Genomic DNA, 21732 nt, shown 5'->3' on the forward strand with positions numbered 1-21732 from the left:
TAGTTGCCCAAGTTATGCTGTTCAACAGCACCCATGTAGAAAAGGGATGATAAAAGGGATGCGAAATACCAGTGGAAAAACTGCACTGCGCACTGCTGTACCTGTGCTGATAAGAAGTTGTACTGAAATGATGACTGCTGGATTACATTGATTATTTCAATGTGCTTTCAGGAATCTTTGATTATAATATTCATGTTAAACTGTCTGTGTACATTTTTGCTTACAGGTTGCCATTCCTGGTTGAAAGTTATTACTATGAGCAAGTTGATTTTAGTGCGCTTCTTATATATGAAATTTTGGAAATTTTTGTTGCCTTCTTTTCAGTTCTTCAGTAGTCCTTTTCTGGTTTTAGTTATTGGGGATTTCTTGGTTCTTAACTGCCGTTAATACTTGGTTATTGACATAGCTCCAGATCTTAGTTTTCGCCAGCTTTTCCTAGATCTTATAAAGAGCATTAACATGCATTTAGGTTGAAGTGCACTCACCATTCCACTGCCTATGATGGCAGAATACAGGAGTTCAGCATGTGTGTGGGTAGTTTCATGACTGGGATCTGCTAAATAACTTGCACTCTTGAGCAGGCTCAAAAATCATAAGGCACTTCGGAAGTCACAGTTATGTCAAAACTATTAATTATACAAATATATGGGGTGGTTCCAGTCCTCCTCACAATTAACCACAAACATTCACATAAAAAACTTCCTTTCTCTGAAGAAGGGCACATGGAAGAAAGAACGATGAGAAGAGTTTAAACCAGATGTGGACACAGCAATATCCTGGGAGTCACCACCATTGTTCATACAATAGCAGTGTGTAAGCTAGCAATTACTCGGGATGATGGAAAATTTTCCCACAGATCCGTCCAGGAAATCAAAAGGGACTAGATTTATGTGTGCTGGTTACAGGATACTCTGGTTCAAATCCCCACTCCAAAAAAATATGTAATACTTGTACCAAGTGGAATGGCTTTCATAACAGGCTAATCTTTAGGACATTTACTTGTCCTGGTTTGGCCCAAACCAGGCCAATTAGTCTTAGAGAAACCAAAGTCACTGCTAAATTCCTCACTGCTTACGAGTGAAGAGCCAAAAGGAGGTCGCACCTGCAGGGAGGAGCAGACAGGGCAGGTGACCCAAGATTGACCAACAAGGTATTCCATCCCATACACGTCATTCTCACTTTCCTATTTATCACTAACCCACTGCCTCCTGGAGGTGGGGCCCAGGAGGGACGGGCTCTCCTGTCTCCCACTGATTGGTACCAGCTTTGCCAATTCTCCAGTTAAAAGCCTGCAGGTGTGATGGCAGGGAGAGCTACTGCATTTTCCCCTCTGCCTGTGCTGGGGGGGAGCAACTCTGCCTGAGGAGGATTTCCAAGCTCTTGATCTTGGTTTTGTATATATTTGTATATATTTGATTATTTCTATTATTATACTCTTTTTCATTATTATAGTTTATTAAAACTGTTTTAACTTTCCAACCCATAAGTCTCTCTCCCTTTTCCCTTTCCCTTCAGGTGGGGGGGGGGGGGTTAACAGAGAGCGTCTGCCACAGGTTTAATAGTCAGCCCAGCTTTAAACCGTGACAGATTTATTGGTGCCCAACGTGGGGCTCGAGAGAAGCTCCAACAGGTTGCTCTGATAAGTTGAATCCTGGCTCTGGTGGGAGGAGACCTGGAGAGCTCAGCTGAGAGAGTATCAGATTTCTTCCTTTGAGATTTACGAGGGGTTGGAAATTAAAACAGATAGTGAAAATGTTGATGTCATTTTTGAATGCTGTGTTATCTCATCTTTTTATAGAGTTTCTTTCACAGTTGAGTATTGCAATGATGCCTTACCTGCTGTGGGCACTGTTATTGCTTGCTTCTTATGAATGTTTACATGCAGTTTAGCAGTGGGCATTGGTCGAAATGTATTGTTTTGGTATGGGGTTTGATACTGATTTATGCTGTGATAAACTGGGCAGTTCCTATTCTGATCTCTTATCTCTATGACACAATGATGGGCAGCTTGAATTGTGAATCAGTAGCAGCGACTTCATCTGCACGCTCCAGGCGTCCTTTAGCTGATTCTGTTAATGATTACACTTCCAGTTTTACTTCGGGAAATAGTACCTTCTCCTTTTCTGCCAAGGTGATTCCACTAGATTTTGCGAAATTAGGATGGTGCTGTCTAGGTGGCATGTTTTTATTTTCGGTTGTCCTGAATGTGTTTCTGATATGGGATAAGATTAAATATCGGTGCGGGGACAGTTGTAAGTGTTATGCAGCCACCTCAGATCCTACAGCGCGTGCTGCTGCTACAGCCACTAAACCCACTAACACCTTGGCAGCCTGCACCACAGCTGCTACACCCCCAAGATGGCCACTGCAGCTACTCAGACTCTAACGAGTCTCAGCACTCCCATGACAGCCACTGCATCTACTCAGACCCCAGCATCTAACGAATCTGTACCAATTGCTCCTGTAACCAGGAAGAAATACCAAAAGAAATCAGCTCATGAAGAGAAGGATGATGATTCAGAGCCTTCTAAGGCAGAGCCATCATATGACCCAGGTGAGGGCCCTTCTCAGGCAGAGTTAGGGACTGACACAGAGGGGGGTTTCCTCAATCGTCCTTTTAAAGCAGACCCATCACAGAAGAAAGGTCCTTCTAAAGCAGAACTATCACAAGAGGAGGACTCGGACGTAGAGATAACCTACCACTCCTTATCCCTGAAGGACCTGAGAAATATAAGGAAAGACTTCAGCCGTTATGACGGTGAACCTATTATTACCTGGCTGCTCCGATGCTGGGATAATGGGGCAGATAGCATGCAAGTAGATGGCAGAGAAGCCAGACAGTTGGGATCCCTGTCCAGAGATGGTGGTATTGATAAGGCGCTCGCAAGAAAATCAAACACTATCAGTCTCTGGAGGCGACTCTTGTCAGCTGTAAAGAGCAGGTATCCCTATAAAGATGATGTTATGAGTCACCTAAGCAAATGGACCACTATAGAAAAGGGTATTAACTACCTTAGAGAACTAGCTGTGCAAGAGATTATTTATAGACACCCACGGGAAGTTGTAGATCCTGATGAAGTGAATGCAACCGATCCATGTTCCAGAAGGTTGTGAAGAATGCTCCACCAACATATACCCATACATTATCAATATTGGTATGGGGAGAAGATGATATGGCACGTTCTACTGTGGGTAAAATGGCTAACTGTATGCGACAGTATGAAGATAGTATTTCTTCCCCACTGCAGGCACGCATCTCGGCTGTGAAAAAACTGACTAAGGAAAACAAGGACTCATTTAAACAACTGTCAGACAAACTGTCCAGGATCGAGAATAAACTTGACTCTCTACCTATACAGGCGTGTGTTGCAGCTGTTAGGAGAAAACGCTCTCCTACAGGACCAGCTCAAAGCAAACGGAACACATCACGAGGTATCCTGTGGTTTGCCCTGCATGGTTATGGGGAGGACATGAGCAGATGGCATGGACAACCTACCAGTACCCTACAGGCACGAGTACGTGAGTTGCAAGCTAAAAGAAATACCAGAGAGAATTTTTCTAGAAGGATGGCTGCTCCAGTTACCAGTGAGCAGGACCCCAGTCAGGGTAGATGGGCCTCAAAACCCTTTTTCCCAAGTGTGAATAGGAGAAATGAAGGTCCAGTCCCTGTGAGCAGCATGAATCCATTTCTTAATTAGGGGGGCCCTGCCTCCAGCCAGGTGGAGGAGAGGGACAACCGAGTTTATTGGACTGTGTGGATTCGATGGCCTGGCACATCAAAACCACAAAGGTATCGAGCCTTGGTAGACACTGGTGCACAGTTCACCCTAATGCCATCGGATCATAAAGGGGCAGAATCTATCAGTATTTCAGGAGTAACAGGAGGATCTCAAGTGTTATCTGTATTGGAGGCCGAAGTGAGCCTAACTAAAAATGAATGGAAAAAGCACCCCATTGTGACTGGCCCAGATGCTCCATGCATCCTTGGCATAGACTACCTCAAGAGAGGGTATTTTAAGGACCCAAAAGGGTATAGATGGGCCTTTGGTATAGCAGCTGTAGAGACTGAGGACATTAAACAGCTGTTTACCTTGCCTGGCCTCTCAGAAGATCCTTCTGTTGTGGGGTTGCTGAAGGTTGAAGAACAACAGGTGCCAATTGCTACTACCACGGTGCACCGATGACAATATCGCACCAGTCGAGACTCCCTGATCCCCATTCACAAACTGATTAGACAATTAGAAAATCAAGGAGTGATTGGCAAGACTCGCTCACCCTTTAATAGTCCTATATGGCCAGTGCGAAAGTCTGATGGAGAATGGAGATTAACTGTGGACTATCGTGGCCTAAATGAAGTTACGCCACCGCTGAGTGCTGCTGTGCCAGACAGGCTAGAACTTCAATACGAACTGGAGTCAAAGGCAGCCAAGTGGTATGCCACCATAGACATAGCTAATGCATTTTTCTCTATTCCTTTGGCACCAAAGTACAGGCCACAGTTTGCTTTTACCTGGAGAGGTATCCAGTACACCTGGAATCGACTGCCCCAGGGGTGGAAACACAGTCCTACTGTTTGCCACGGACTGATCCAGACTGCACTAGAAAAGGGTGGAGCTCCAGAACATTTGCAATACATTGATGACGTCATTGTGTGGGGTGATACAGCAGCAGAAGTTTTTGACAAAGGGGAGAAAATAATCCAAATTCTTCTGAAAGCTGGTTTTGCCATAAAAAGAGGCAAGGTCAAGGGACCTGCCCGGGAGATCCAGTTTTTAGGGATTAAATGGCAAGATGGGCGTCGCCAGATCCCGATAGAGGTGATCAACAAAATAACAGCTATGTCCGCACCAACTAACAAAAAGGAAACACAAGCCTTCTTAGGCGTTGTGGGTTTCTGGAGAAGGCATATTCCAGATTACAGCCAGATTGTACGCCCTCTTTATCAAGTGACCAGAAAGAAGAATGATTTTCAGTGGGGCCCTGAACAACGACAGGCTTTTGAACAGATTAAACACGAGATTGTGCATGCAGTAGCCCTTGGACCAGTCAGTACGGGACAAGATGTTAAAAATGTGCTCTACACCGCAGCTGGGGACAATGGTCCTACCTGGAGCCTCTGGCAGAAAGTACCAGGGGAGACTCAAGGTCGACCCCTAGGATTTTGGAGTCGAGGATACAAGGGTTCCGAGGCCAATTACACCCCAACTGAAAAAGAGATACTGGCAGCATATGAAGGAGTTAGAGCTGCTTCAGAGGTAATTGGTACTGAAGCACAACTTCTCCTGGCACCTCGATTACCAGTACTAGGCTGGATGTTCAAGGGTAAGGTTCCCACTACTCATCATGCAACTGATGCTACATGGAGTAAATGGATTGCATTAATTACACAGAGGCTTTGAATAGGAAACCCTAATCGTCCAGGAATCTTAGAAGAGATCATGGACTGGCCAGAAGGCTAAGACTTCGGAATGCCACCAGAAAAGGAGGTGACACGTGCTGAAGAAGCCCCACCATATAATGAACTACCAGAGGATGAGAAGCAGTATGCCCTGTTCACCAATGGATCCTGCCGTCTTGTAGGAAAGCATCGGAAGTGGAAAGCTGCTGTATGGAGTCCCATACGATGAGTCACAGAAGCCACAGAAGGACAAGGTGAAACAAGTCAATTCGCAGAGGTAAAAGCCATCCAGCTGGCTTTAGACATTGCTGAACGAGAAAAGTGGCCAAGGCTGTATCTTTATACTGACTCATGGATGGTGGCAAATGCCTTGTGGGGGTGGTTAAAGCAGTGGAAGCGAAGCAACTGGCAGCGCAAAGGTAAACCTATTTGGGCTGCTGAATTGTGGCAAGATATTGCTGCTCGGCTAGAGAAACTAGTCGTGAAGGTACGTCATGTAGATGCTCATGTACCTAAAAGTCGGGCAACTGAGGAACATCGAAACAGCCAACAAGCGGATCAAGCTGCTAAAGTGTTCCAAATAGATTTGGACTGGGAACATAAAGGTGAACTATTTTTAGCTCGGTGGGCTCATGACACTTCAGGTCATCAAGGGAGAGATGCAACATACAGATGGGCTCGTGACCGAGGGGTGGACTTAACCATGGACTCTATTGCACAGGTTATCCATGATTGTGAAACATGCGCCGCAGTTAAGCAAGCCAAACAGTTAAAACCTTTGTGGTATGGGGGACGGTGGTTGAAATATAAATATGGGGAGGCCTGGCAAATTGACTACATCACACTCCCTCAGACCCGCCAGGGTAAACGCTATGTGCTTACCATGGTGGAGGTGACCACCGGATGGTTGGAAACATACTCTGTGCCCCATGCCACTGCCCAGAACACTATTCTGGGCCTTGAAAAGCAAATCTTGTGGCGACATGGCACGCCAGAGAATTGAGTCGGACAATGGGACTCATTTCAAAAACAGTCTCATAGACAACTGGGCCAAAGAGCATGGCATCGAATGGGTATATCACATCCCCTATCATGCACCAGCCTCTGGGAAAATTGAACGGTATAATGGGCTGTTAAAAACTACCCTGAAAGCAATGGGGGGTGGAACCTTTAAAAACTGGGATAAGCATCTGGCACAAGCTACCTGGTTAGTTAACACCAGGGGATCTATCAATCGAGCTGGCCCTGCTCAGTCAGACCTTCTACATACAGTAGAAAGAGATAAAGTCCCTGTGGTGCATGAAAGGAATCTATTGGGACAAACTGTCTGGGTTCTTCCTGCAATGGGCAAAGGTAAACCCATTCGTGGGATTGCTTTTGCTCAGGGACCTGGATGTACTTGGTGGGTGATGTTGCAAGATGGTGAAGTCCGATGTGTCCCTGAAGGTGATCTGATTCTGGGTGAGACTACTTAATTCTGAACTGTATGTTGTTGCTGCATAAGTGTCTTTCAGGTTAAGACAGTGGTGATGAGACCGGAGCTAGCTGCAAGTGGCGTCCAGTAACCTCCTCGAGACTGACATTTTGAACCTGCAACCCGTGGGCATGAACCATGACAAAACTCATACCATCTCTCCTGCCCTGAGAGACTGCTAGCCAGATGGAAACCCACAATCCTGAACTAAATGAACTTGATGAACTTTTTGCATAAAGATGAATCATAGACTAGTGATATGTGTATATATATTTGAAAATGAAAAGGTAGTGGTGATCCAAGTATGATGTGAATGGTATGGAATAAGGGGTGGAATGTCCTGGTTTGGCCCAAACCAGGCCAAAATTCTTAGAGAAACCAAGGTCACTGCTAAATTCCTCACTGCTTATGAGTGAAGAGCCGAAAGGGGGTTGCACCTGCAGGGAGGAGCAGACAGGGCAGGTGACCCAAGATTGACCAACAAGGTATTCCATCCCATACACATCATTCTCACTTTCCTATTTATCACTAACCCACTGCCTCCTGGAGGTGGGGCCCAGGAGGGAGGGGCCCTCCTGTCTCCCACTGATTGGTACCAGCTTTGCCAATTCTCCAGTTAAAAGCCTGCAGGGGTGATGGCAGGGGGAGCTACTGCATTTTCCCCTCTGCCTGTGCTGGGGGGAGCAACTCTGCCTGAGGAGGATTTCCAAGCTCTTGATCTTGGTTTTGTATATATTTGTATATATTTGATTATTTCTATTATTATTACTATACTCTTTTTCATTATTATAGTTTATTAAAACTGTTTTAACTTTCCAACCCATAAGTCTCTCTCCCTTTTCCCTTTCCCTTTCCCTTCAGGTGGGGGGGGAGGGTTAACAGAGAGCGTCTGCCACAGGTTTAATAGCTAGCCCAGCTTTAAACTGTGACATCCTTACAGTATGTAAGACATAAGGTCATATCCAATGAATAAATGCATACAAAATACCAACTACTTTTTAATGCATGTATTTGTTGAGTGAAAACTGGGAAAAAATAAGCAGTCATGAAATATTTTAAGAGTAGGTGGTTCAAGCCCTTATTCAGTAAGTTTTTAATCATTTTCAAAATACACCTAAACAAACAGGAATGCCAGCACATTTATCAGGGGACAGCAAATAAAATAAACCCTTTAAATTTAAATTAGTACACTGCAGCATGCACTTGCACAGGATTTTGTATCATCTCCTCTGTCTCAGAAATAGGACATACTCCTACCAACAGATACCAATAAACTTAGACCGGTTAGAATAGCATGTTTCTCTCTTTCTCAGAGACCTTTATCTCATTTCCAGATGTATTCGATTTTTTTCTATTTTTAAAATAGGTTTTAAATCATTAGCAGTGGTTGGTTCTTGCATTCCAGTAGCACAAATCCTTACTAAAAAGCTCTTATCTTTCATAGTATGTGACATTAGACAAAAAGACTATGTACTTGCACTTAAGTGTAACTCCAAAATCTCCAAATTGCTTTGACTAACACTTCTGTTAAAATCTTGTTTATCCTATCTTTTTTTTTCAATAAGGTGATATAAATTTCCAAAAAGTGTTCAAAACTTCTTGTTTTTTGTTGCTTTCATTTATTCCAAAGTCTGACCCACCACTGACTCAGGTTAATGGAAATCTTAACACTGACATGATCTGGCATGGGATCACCTAGAGAAAGCATTCCTAATATAACAGAAAATATTTTATGCCTGATTTTAACAAAAAAACAGGAATTTGTAACAGACCTGAAATATAAAAAAATACATAATTTTTAACATTAAAGCCACAGGGATCTGTTAATATAAACCATTCAAATACTTCCCTGTGATGTCATCAGTTACCATGTGTTTGCACTCTAAATAGATTATTGTAATTTCTGTAAACATATCAAATATATTTTCAGAACTCTTTGGGGGCTTGATCCAGAGCCAACAAAAACCAATGGGCAGACAGTGACCAGCTTCAGTAGGCCTCAGGTAATCAGAAGACTGAATTTCTAAAGTTAATGCATGAGACCATCAGCGTACAGCAGGCAGGGAGACACCACACAGACTGCTCTAAAAATAGGAAAGACTTGCTCTGCCTGAAAACTACATGCCCGAAAATACAATGTACATTGCAAGGCACCATGCTTCTTGTAGCAACTGTTGTGCAATTGTCGTGGATGCTGTATGTCATTCGGTTACATGTATCTATCTGCACAGTCACCTCACTAACTATGTTATTTTGATTGACTCAAACTGCCTAAATGGCATGCAGACTAAATACATGCACCAAACCTTTAATAAGTAACAGATTTGTATAAAACATTCTCTCGACTGCAAGCTAAGCCTCTGTGTCTCAGAATGTAGCCTTTATGAGAAATCTTATTCCACAACATAGTTATTTTAAAATTGGAAAACTGTGAAACGTCTTTTTGCCAGCCACTGTCTTGACTGAAAAGTCTGGGTTTGATCCTGCCAAACATTTCTCTTAGGTCAAGTGTTTAAAACTATAGTGGCCTCACTGACATGAACGCTATATTCTGACAGAAGTATACTATCCCTCCTGTTGACCGGATTTTTTCTTCCAGTTCCCAGAATTGCTTGTGGCAATCTTTCAATTTCAACTTGATTTATTCTGTCTTTTCACTGCAAGTTTGTGTTGCTGTATCTGTTCCTCTTTATAGTTTGCCCCAAACACAAGAAATACTAGCAGCTAGTCACAAAGTGTTCTTTCCTGGCTGAAGAATAATTATATTATTGCATGTGTTCCCTTCTGGAATGGAACAGTTTTGCAGAAAAGTAGAATCTGTAAAATCAAAATAAATGCTTTCATTGCCTTTACTCATATTGTGTATCTAGCTGGTCTTGTAATAAACCAGCAGCGCAACAGGTGATTGCTTGTGGAGTCTGCATGGTTGCTCAGGAGAAGAGGGATACAGTAAGCTGTCTTCACTGTCAATAAAAAGAATAATGGCATTTCAGAAGTGCCTACCTTACACATCTACTTCAGGGTGAGATGAATCTCACCTTCAGAGCCTAAATCAAACAGTCCTCTCAATATCTCATTTCCTCAAATGAAGTCCATTTATCATGTCATTATGATCTACAGATTTTTCAGTGTGAGATACAGTGGAGCTACACTACTCCTGACTCAGAAAAGCATTTAAATTACGCTCTAGCCAAGATAAGCTACATATGGTTCACAGACAACAAACCCTTACCATCTAAAAAAACTTTCTTTAAGACATGGATGAGAAGAAAATGAGAGAGCGTAATGTGGCTAAACAGCACAAATGAAAGCTCTGTAGTCTGAGCTTGCCCATTTTTACTGCGCAACCAATATTTATTTTTTCTATTATAATTGCTGAAACTGTAACGACAATTTCCATAGCTATTGCTGGCTTTTCTTGCTTGGCAGCTCAATCGTAAAGCTCCTCTTCACCATGTACCAATAAACATTTGTTGTTCACCTACTGAACTGCAAATGAATGAGAAGGTACTGCTGGTCCCACTTTCCTAGGAATGGGTATGCAGAGGGTCAACTGTGTTCAAACAGTCATGGGAAAGGCATGGCAGCTTCATCACAGAATCTGTCAGATGCCTGTAAAGCTTGGATGTGGGTTGAGGAGTTACAATGTTAGATCTGGTAAATACGGACAATTACATGGTATTAAAATAAAGCCAATACCTGACTGAAAGAATCAACCATCGTCATTCTGAGATAAGACTGTGAAGGTCTTGTTGAGGGAATTAGTCAGTGAAAGTGAAATCTCAGGTGTATTTTACACAGTCTGAACTGCTGAGAACGAAACAGTTTTTATGATCTTGTCCAGAATAAGGTGCAGAAGACACACCTCATTTTCCTGTTCATTTTTGTTAAATATACGGATGCCCAGGGAAACACTGCCCAGTATGCCCTCATGCAGTATTAGCGTGGCTCAGGTACAGTAAATATGGTGAACACCGTATTCACAACAGTGCCCCCAAATTGCAGAGGAAACAAAACTTGGTCCAGTGAACTGAATGTGAAAACTATGGTAGCTCTCACTGGCATTTAATACCATCTGTTCACTCGAGAATGCATTAATGACAGCAATTGTCTCTGGACACGTGCATGCATTCTATATCCTGACCAATGAAAAACCATGAGTAGGTATCAAAATGAGATCAGTGAGAAAATGTGAAAGCCCATTTCTCATTCAGAAGTTTTAAGAGACTTTTCATATGAAGAAACAGAAAGGGGAATTCACATCTTTTAAATCTTACTGTGGTGCACTTTTAAGCAGTGTGGGTGTGGAAGAACAGAACAGCAACCATCTGATGAACAGCTGCAATCTACCCTAAGAGCCCCACTGAAACCCATATTAACTTGAAATACTGGAGACCTTTTTTAAACACATAAAAATATCCCTCTCTGCTTTTCTGGACAGCCTGCGTATCTGGCAACTGCATCTGTGCATATGATTCAATATTTACCAGTGATCATCATCAGTGAATTTGTAGTTCAGCAATACATATGAATGAACTTCGCCTAGCTGGTACTAATGCAATAGCTATAATGCCTCTGATTACGCTCTTCTTACAGCATCTGATAAAGTTTTAAAAGGGAGGATTTGCTTAAGAGTGGCTTCTTTTCGCTTTCTTTTGCTTTTACAAATAAAAGTATATAAAGGAAAAGACAAGTCAGGAAGAATGAACATAGCTTAAGATATTGGATCCACAGGTTTGTAGTAACAATTATGCAAAAAGAATGGAGGGCTTCTTACTCACAGAATCACAGAATCAATCAGGTTGGAAGAGACCTCTGGGATCATGGAGTCCAACCATTGCCCTGACACCACCCTGTCAACTAGACCATGGCACTAAGTGCCATGTCCAGTCTTTTCTTAAACACATCCAGAGATGGGGACTCCACCGCCTCCCTGGGCAGCCCGTTCCAATGTCTAATGAACCTTTCTGAGAAGAAATTCTTCCTAATGCCCAACCTGAACCTCCCCTGGCGAAGCTTGAGGCTATGTCCTCTTGTCCTAGCTCTAGCTGCCTGGGAGAAGAGGCCGACTCCCACTCCACTACAACCTCCCTTCAGGTAGTTGTAGACTGCAATAAGGTCACCTCGGAGCCTCCTCTTCTCCAGGCTAAACAGCCCCAGCTCCCTCAGCCGTTCCTCGTAGGTCAGACCCTCCAGACCCTTCACCAGCTTCGTCGCCCTCCTCTGGACTCGCTCCAACACCTCAACATCTTTCTTGAAGTGCGGGGCCCACAACTGGACACAGTATTCAAGGTGCGGCCTCACCAGTGCTGAGTACAGAGGGACGATCACTTCCCTAGACTGGCTGGCTACACTATTCCTAATAGAGGCCAGGATGCCATTGGCCTTCTTGGCCACCTGGGCATACTGCTGGCTCATGTTTAGCCAGCTGTCGATCTTGTTCTCCATAGGGCTTAGCTTTAACTTAGCAATACAAAGATCCATTGCCCTTCTATGAACACACAAGTAATGTCTTTTGGACACCACTATGTATTTTCACAAATTAATTTGTCAGCTAACTTTCATCCTGAGCTTACAAAACTACTTGTCAAAATCTTCAGGTTTTCTTTTTTACCCCCATAGATATCATCTTCACAATAAAAACATAATGGTTTAAAGAGGGAAAGTATATGAAATATATGGCCATTTTCCTTTACCCTTCCAGGAAAAAAAGAAACTGTGTCTCAGCTGTCAGAAAAATCTCCTCATTCTTCTGCAGACTCTTCTGTCCTCTCCAGAGAGTAAAAAAGCATGATTTTTTTTTCCTACAATCAGTGGACTTTGAGGAAGCAGCAGAAGACCCTGCTAAATTGGCATTTGCGGGGACTTCCTCTCCCTCCCCTCATTTCTCCCCTCCCTACTTCTCAATTCCTGATGTGACTTTGGTCTTACAGCAGAATCTCTGGCAGGCCTGGTGGGAAGGGAAGGAGGATTTGGGGGTAGCAGAGATGCGTTCATCAAGCAGTCTGTTGTCTCAAAGAAAGATGCTTCCCTGGGATGTGCGGCGAAACCAAACGTGCTGTACCTGAGTGTGAGGAGTCTGGGACTCGGTATTTATCATTTTACCAGACTTCAGAATCACACATATTCTAGTGTTTAAGTCATTTCCACAGCAAGGTCTTGGGGTATGAGGCTGTAAGTGTAGCTTACAAGTTTTAAGGCAACAAAATGCTCCCTTATTAGAATTAAAATGGCTTATTTGATTATCTGTGTAAAAAGGGAGCTCATTAATAACTGCAAACAAGGTAATTGTCATGCACTGCACTAGGCTTCAGCAATTCTTGTATGGCATTAAATTTAATGTAGGAGCTGTTCAGCATACCCAGGATTGGTACCATTTTAAGAAAATTAAGAGCAATGTGTGTTTATAGGCTCTAAACACAGGAACTTCTCTTCCTCACCTTGCTAGTGAATTTGACACAGGACCAGCGTGCCAGAGTTGTCACCATGTATGTTACTCCTGTCTCATCCGGACCTGTAGTACGTCAGTTGGCAAGTCCCAACGTTGGCATTTACTGCCTCTGTCTCCCACGCCAATGGCTCCAGAAAGCTGTAAGCATTTTGTATGACTGGACGGTTATCCAGACTTGCAGGGTGAACTTGATTTTTATTACAAAATTATGAAGAAAGAATGCCATAATATTGATACAGTCACAATACTACCCTGATTAGGTATAATACCATCATTTAGGTATATTATCTAAACATTTGGGGATGAAAGCAAGTATTCACAATGAATTCATAGGGGTTTGGCAAAGTAACTCCCAAGAAATTTTGACAGAATTTGGAAGACAAAGTCATTTGAGAATCAAAATTTGTGACAGAGATACTGAAGTCATAAATGTTTCCTTTTGTGTTTACAACTCGCCTTTGTACCACTGCTTCAATTCTTAACTAGAGTTCCCTTTCCATCTGTGCAGTTTACCTGTCTGTCGAGGTAACAACCATTTTCTATAAATAAATGCTGGCAATGGTTGATTTTTACTGCACGTATAGCTGGACACTTCTGGAAAGCATTTTTTGATATGCTGCATAGGTTAGTAAATTCCCTTAAAAAAATTTACTAGTCACATCTGCAGCTTGAATGTTTCTTTCTAAAAGACAAACCAAGGCCAAGCAAGACAAAGAATCTGCTGATACACACATGTCACTCCAAGAATTCTCCTGACAAAGTTCCCACACCCAATTTAATTACTTCCCTACTGTAAAAACACTTTCCATCTGCATTTATTGTAATAGTTTCAAATCCAAAACCAACAGACTATAAAGCTAGCTAAATAAATGAATGATATTGGCCTTAGGTCCCAAGCCAGGAGCTGTTCTGTAAGGCTGTGTGTCTCCAGCATTCATTTTTATGCTGATGTTTCACTTTATGTGCAACGTTTTCACTTAAGCCTTGTTTAGAGAAGAATTACCTTGCTCCAGGCTTTAAAGTTTTACGTGCTGCGCGGTGCCCTCTAGCGCCGCTCCAGCCAAAGGTCTGTCAGAGACTTCCCTGCAAGACCAAAGTCGCATCGCAAATCCAGATCTGACAAAAAAAATCCCACTTCAGGCTGTATACACAGCACTGCACACGCTCAGGCCAGGAACATTAATTCCAACTGTATCTGATATATTTTCAAACTGAAGCTGCGGAGCTCGAAATGAAAAGCATTTTTGTTTGAAAATGCACCTTAAAAAAATGAAACTACCAGATTTAGTCTCCAGATTGACTAGTTGTAATATGGGTTCCCTTTTGCACTTGGGAGGAAAAAAGTACCCTATTCATCAGACTTGGTACGAAGAATTTAACTACAGCTGATAAGAAATTTCCTGATGTGCAGAGGTAACGACAGTAAATCACATTCTGGGTCCTCAGGTTTGTTGCAGTATCATAATCTGATAAACTACATCAGACTATGGACTTCTTCATAATTTTTAAAGACTTGAGATGTAACAGTCTCATTTGGACAAGCAAGACACTTGAAACTATGCACATGCACAAGTGTTTTGCTAGGTTGGGATTCTCCATGCCATCAAAGTACTTGGAAAGAGCTTGACCTTTATATTAAATTTTAATCCAAAGCAGCAGCACAGCAGATACATTTTTCATTTTGAAGTTATTAAATGAGAACTGAAGGGCAAAACATGCCTCCACTGAAGTCCAGCGCAAAACTGCTACTGACTTCACTGGAGGTATATTTGGACACTGAATTTTGTATTCCCTTAGATACATTCAGTTCTTACCAAGGATGGGATTGGGGGCAAACCTTGAACTGCTTCGCTTTTCTGAATTTTAATCACATCAACAGTGTGACGTCAGGTTTGTTTTGTGGCTCTTCCCTCCTCATTAGTTTTTGTGAAACTGAAAAAGGTCTTCTAAGCAGAAGCAAGAAAAAGACAAAAGCACTTCAAGCCACAAAACTTGAAGAAAATCACCCACTGTTGCTCAACAGCTTACTAATCAACAGGAAGATGCACACTCGATGGCACATCTAAAAGAGTTACTACTTCACCGGCTCAAAATTATACATACATGTACATACATATATGTGCAAAACATGGAAAATAAATCAATTTTTCCATGTACATGAAACTAGCAAAGACTTATTGGAAAAGTTTCTTTATAAAGAATGTACGGCCTCTTCCCAACTTAAGAACACAGTGGCATGTTTTGTATAAGTGAAAACAAAGAAGTTTTGATAAAGGTGAATTTTTCCCAAATAAACTATATTATCAGTAAACTTCAAGACTCAGGTATGCAGAAAAGGATAAACAAAGAATGTGACATTTGATTACACAGATTTCCCTACACTATTTAATAGTTGGGTTTTTTTTTAAATTGAGTATGACAATTCAGCGTTATGGCACCATCTAAACTTGACAACGTAGATGCTATCCTGCATCTTTAACTGGGAGAAGGGAAAAAACCTCTTCCAGAGTGAAAAACAGTAAAATTAATCCAATCATTCATTCTTTGCAAAACATGTCTGTCGTGCTCTGATGCCCCGTGTGTGCAGCGCAGCTCTGCCTCGCGCCCCGCCACCACGCTGCCGTCAGTCGGCATTTGTCCTCCGGTACCGTACCTGGGATTCTGCGGCTCTGAACCATCTGACTCTGTACACGGTTTCTTTACCTGCAAAAGCAAACGAGTGCCAGTTACTCTTACTTGAAACACAACTTCCTTGCTCATGGTTCATGCACTTTACAGCGCCTAAAGTGGATCCAGCTCTGCTCACCATGATCTCTATAAAATACTTCCCGCATTTTACAGCAGCAGTATGCAGTACTAAACAGTGTGTTTCATTATTATCCCATGAACAGCTGCCAACTGCACTTCCCCAGGCTCCATTAGTATGTAAAATGTTCAGCTAAAATAGCTTGAGAGTAGTCTAACTAGGAACAAAGAAACCAAAGAGCCAGGTTCCCCACTTCGAAATGAGAAAGCCATACTGTTCTCAGCTCAGCAAAGAAATGTTTTCCCAGTTGTTACTGCTTCTGTTTCCTGCTAAAGCTCACAATAATAAACACCAGATTCTGGGGCAAAGCACAGCATTAGCTAAATAATTCATAAGTTAATTTTCATTTCGTAAATCTGCTAACTGTATGTTAACTGTATTTTCCTAATGCATCAAAGAACACGTACACCATTTCCACACATATTTGCAATATATAACTACATAAAAGGTATTTCAACTTCCATATTATCTTTGCAATACATTGCTGTTAGCTAATTAAAGGTGAAAAAATCCATCACTTTCAAAGAAAAATAGAAAAATGTTCTCTTGCAGACTAGGTATCTCCTTGGGATCTTCAGGATTTCCTGCAAAAATTTAACTATACCTTCTGGTAATCTAAATTTTTTGTACTTTCAGCACAGAAGAAACCATTTTGCTCACTTGTGTGATAATGCAGAATCCAGGACTGTGTGGGAGGTTTCAAAACTCCATTTTTAAAGCCACCTAGAAACAGCACAGTCACTCAGACTCACTTGATGTGATGGACACAATACAAAGAACATTCCCGTTATAACCAGCAAGTGTTCAATGACAGTTTTCGGGAACACCTTGCATCAAGAGATTCTTCTATACTTTTTTGCTACTTTAAAAGCATTTAAGAGAAAAAAAAATGTGACTGTGACTCACTTCTATTGAAGTCATTGGCAAAATACTCACCAACTCCAACAGAAAAAGGATCAGGCTAATGCTAAGTATTTTCCCTAAATACCTCAACTGAATGCCAGGCAACATCACTCAAAGATGTCTGCATACAAGCATGGTTCTATAGATGGTAATTTTTATTCTACATTTGGATTCTTGATAGTGAAAAACCAATATGGTTGCATACATGATTATTCATAGAAATCAGTTTTCAGTAGCAATAATGAAAATTTCCCCATGACAGTAATTTAAAACTGTCTTTATTATTGTAACAGGTGTTATTCAAAACACTAAAAAAGTAGCAAACACAAAGGATCTTCTAAATATTATGCTCTGCGTGATTTTTACTACAAAAGTTTTTTCAACCTATCCAGTTATTTCACTTTCATCACCACTAATTTTCCACCTCTTGGATTGTTTCTTCACTCTTCCTATTGTGCTACTCGACAAAGCTGGCAGTTGCAGCGTATGATGGAGACATGCGATGGTGGAGTGGTTGAGCATGAGAGACAGTGAAGGCCTGTGTAAACCCAAAACTCACAGGCACTATCTCATAAACATCCAGACACAAACATCATTGCTATAGTTTTATGCTCATTACATTGTTATTAAAGTAATGGTAGATCTGAAATACAGTAAAATACTTAAGATACAAGCACATGATCGAATACCAAGAAAAATGTCCGCAGCATGAGTTAATTACAAACAAGTGAAATAACCATTCAAATTAGTGTACTGAATGTCAACATCACAGGCAACTGTTCAAACAATACATTCAAAATAATTCAAAGACACTGAAATTGAAACAGCCCTTCCTTGAGAGGAAGTGTGTACCTTCAGAAGCAGATCATCTCAACAATATAGTTGAGTTCCTGTTATAGAGGAACTTGGCCAGAAAAAGAATATTTTCATTTTACATATAAACTATAATTAAAAATAATTTAAAATATATTTAAAATTATAGAATATAAAAAATACAAAATAAAACAAGATAGTCTAATTAAAATTAATTAAATATATAAATGCATCTAATTTATTTAAATTGTTGTAAATCTCCTTTTTCTTTGTCTCTTTAGCATATACAGAATCACAGAATCACAGAATCACAGAATGTTAGGGATTGGAAGGGACCTCGAAAGATCATCTAGTCCAATCCCCCTGCTGGAGCAGGATTACCTAGACCATATCACACAGGAACGCGTCCAGGCGGGTTTTGAATGTCTCCAGAGAAGGAGACTCCACAACCTCTCTGGGCAGCCTGTTCCAGTGTTCGGTCACCCTCACCGTAAAGAAGTTTTTCCTCATATTTATGTGGAACCTCCTGTGTTCCAGCTTGCACCCATTGCCCCTTGTCCTGTCAAGGGATGTCACTGAGAAGAGCCTGGCTCCATCCTCATGACACTTGCCCTTTACATATTTAGAAACATTAATGAGGTCGCCCCTCAGTCTCCTCTTCTCCAAGCTAAAGAGACCCAGCTCCCTCAGCCTCTCCTCATAAGGGAGATGTTCCACCCCCTTAATCATCTTTGTGGCTCTGCGCTGGACTCTCTCTAGCAGTTCCCTGTCCTTCTTGAACTGAGGGGCCCAGAACTGGACACAATATTCCAGATGTGACCTCACCAGGGCAGAGTAGAGGGGGAGGAGAACCTCTCTTGACCTGCTAACCACACCCCTTCTAATACAACCCAGGATGCCATTGGCCTTCTTGGCCACAAGGGCACACTGCTGGCTCATGGTCATCCTGCTGTCCACTAGGACCCCCAGGTCCCTTTCCCCTACGCTGCTCTCCAACAGGTCTGTCCCCAACTTGTACTCATACATGGGGTTGTTCTTGCCCAGATGCAGGACTCTACACTTGCCCTTGTTATATTTCATTAAATTTCTCCCCGCCCAACTCTCCAGCCTGTCTAGGTCTCTCTGAATGGCTGCGCAGCCTTCCGGTGTGTCAGCCACTCCTCCCAGTTTTGTGTCGTCAGCGAACTTGCTGACAGTGCACTCTATTCCCTCATCCAAGTCATTAATGAATATATTGAATAGGACTGGTCCCAGAACCGACCCTTGAGGGACTCCGCTAGACACAGGCCTCCAACTGGACTCTGTCCCATTGATCACCACTCTCTGGCTTCTTTCCTTCAGCCAGTTCACAATCCACCTCACTACCCGATCATCCAGACCACACTTCCTCAGTTTAGCTGCAAGGATGCTGTGGGAGACCGTGTTAAACGCTTTACTGAAATCGAGATAGACCACATCCACAGCTTTACCATCATCTATCCACCGGGTTATGTCCTCATAAAAGGCTATCAAGTTGGTTAAGCATGACTTCCCCTTGGTGAAGCCATGCTGAGTGCCCCTAATGATCCCCCTATCCTTGATGTGCCTAGAGACAGCACCAAGAACAAGTTGTTCCATTACCTTTCCGGGGATGGAGGTGAGGCTGACCGGTCTATAGTTACCCAGGTCCTCCTTCTTGCCCTTTTTGAAGACTGGAGTGACATTCGCTTTCCTCCAGTCCTCAGGCACCTCTCCCGTTGCCCACGACTTAGCAAAGATGATGGAGAGTGGCCTAGCAATGACTTCCACCAGCTCCCTCAGCACCCGCGGGTGCATCCCATCAGGGCCCATGGATTTATGGACGTCCAGATTGCTTAATTGGTCCCTGACCCAGCCCTCATCTACCAAGACAGATTCCTCCTCTATCCTGACTTCTTCTGGGGCCTCAGGGGTCTGGGGCTCCTCAGGACAGCCTCCAGCAGTATAGACAGAGGCAAAGAAGGCATTCAGTAACTCCGCCTTCTTTTTATCCTCTGTCTCCAGGGCCCCCACCTCATTCATCAGGGGGCCTACATTGCCTATAGTGTTGGTTTTACCTGCAATGTATTTGAAGAAGCCCTTTCTCTTGTCCTTGACCTCTCTTGCAAGGTTTAATTCCAAGGAGGCCTTAGCTTTCCTAGTTGCCTCCCTACATCCTCTGACAACAGACTTATATTCCTCCCAAGTGGCCAGCCCCTCCTTCCATGATCTGTACACCCTCTTCTTCCACTTGAGTTTGCCCAGCAGTTCCCTGTTTAACCATGCAGGTCTCCTGGTACCCTTCCTTGACTTCCTACCTGCTGGGATGCTCTGATCTTGAGCTCGGAAGAAGCAGTCCTTGAATGCTAACCAACTATCTTGAGCCCCCTTACCTTCTAGTACCCTGTCCCATGGGATTTCCCCTAGCAATTGCTTGAAAAGGCCAAAGTTGGCCCTCCTGAAGTCCAGGGTTGTGATTCTGCTAGCTATTCTGTTCCTGCCACATGAGATCCTGAACTCTACCATCTCATGGTCACTACAACCAAGGCTGCCCTCAACCTTCACCGCTTCAACCAGATCCTCCTTGTTAGTGAGGATAAGATCCAGCAATGCTCCTCTCCTAGCTGGCTCATCCACCATTTGCATCAGAAAGTTATCATCAATGCACTGGAGGAACCTCCTGGACTGAGGATGGCTGGCTGAGTAGGCCTCCCAGCAAATATCAGGGTAGTTGAAATCCCCCATGACAACCAGACCCTGTAATTGCGAGACTGCTCTCAGCTGCCTGTAGAAGGCCTCATCACCGTCCTCATCCTGATCCGGTGGCCTGTAATAGACACCCACAACAGTATCACCCCTGCCAGCCTGCCCCTTAATTCGCACCCACAAACTCTCAACTCACTCCTGATTCGCCCCTGGACAGAACTCAATACATTCTAGCTGCTCACTCACATAAAGAGCAACTCCACCACCTCTCCTTAGTGGCCTGTCTTTCCTGAACAGGACATAGCCATCCATGACCACATTCCAGTCATGCAAGGTGTCCCACCAAGTCTCTGTAACTGCCACTAGATCATAACCCCCTGACCGAACATGGATTTCTAACTCCTCTTGTTTATTCCCCATGCTGCGTGCATTGGTGTACAGGCAATATACTCACTTCCAGGCTATTTTTGCTATCTCCTTGCTGTTAAATTTACTGGCATTTACACATTATACTTTCCAATTCCTTTGCCATTTGTGTGGTCGCCACCAGTAGCACTGTCTATCACATTTGCACTGGGGCTCAGATCTCACTCCCCAGGTCAGGAAAGTTCAACCGCTGGCTTGCACCAGTTGCCGGAGAGTCTGACAGTCACCCAGCACATCCCAACACCCTGATTTTGCAAAGTGATGGCAGGTCCTTTGGTGGGCAATTACCACAGAAGCCCAAAGATAATTCAAACATACACTAATGGTATCCAAGCACTTTTAACATACACAGTATATTAAGAGCCCTGCTTTTCCTGGGCAGGGATGAGAAGTGCTTCTTCTCCCAGTCAAGCAATAGCTGTGTACTCACAGATGAGTTGTCCTACCCCTGCTCACACTACTACTGCATCTTGCTTTGACCAACATTACCAAGTAATTGAAATGACTAAAAGATTATGTTCTGGGTGGTGAATATAAAAAAAAAAAAAGGTGACAAATTTTGGTATACCTTAAAAGGGAGTAGCAGAAAAGCCACGGACCAATTGTATCAAAAAGACTTGCCTCCTGTGAGATGGAACAAACTCAGGACAAAAAAACTTGAGCATTTTGTATTCAAGAATATTGTAACGAAAACAAAATATTTCTTAAAATAAGAATATTTCAGATTTTCAGCTTGGTATATAGAGCTTTGGTTAGTT

At 42.8% G+C, this 21732-nt stretch overlaps 1 protein-coding gene across 11 annotated transcripts in view; it reads right to left on the reverse strand.

The window, feature by feature from the left end:
* The window catches only part of EYA4 (EYA transcriptional coactivator and phosphatase 4), a 171309-nt gene that overhangs the window by 64763 nt on the left and 84814 nt on the right, over positions 1–21732 (reverse strand). For 8 of the 11 annotated variants that reach the window (XM_068408850.1, XM_068408834.1, XM_068408866.1 and 5 more), the window contains one exon: positions 15977–16026. The exons of 1 other annotated variant lie outside the window; for it this stretch is intronic. In XM_068408850.1, the coding sequence (XP_068264951.1) occupies positions 15977–16026 (50 nt within the window). Of the gene's footprint in view, positions 1–13312; positions 13462–15976; positions 16027–21732 lie in introns of those variants that run through there. 2 more of the 11 variants (XM_068408901.1, XM_068408876.1) reach the window with 2 other exon arrangements.

The sequence above is a fragment of the Nyctibius grandis genome, chromosome 1, assembly GCF_013368605.1.
Source record: "Nyctibius grandis isolate bNycGra1 chromosome 1, bNycGra1.pri, whole genome shotgun sequence".
In the NCBI taxonomy this organism is placed as follows: domain Eukaryota; kingdom Metazoa; phylum Chordata; class Aves; order Nyctibiiformes; family Nyctibiidae; genus Nyctibius; species Nyctibius grandis.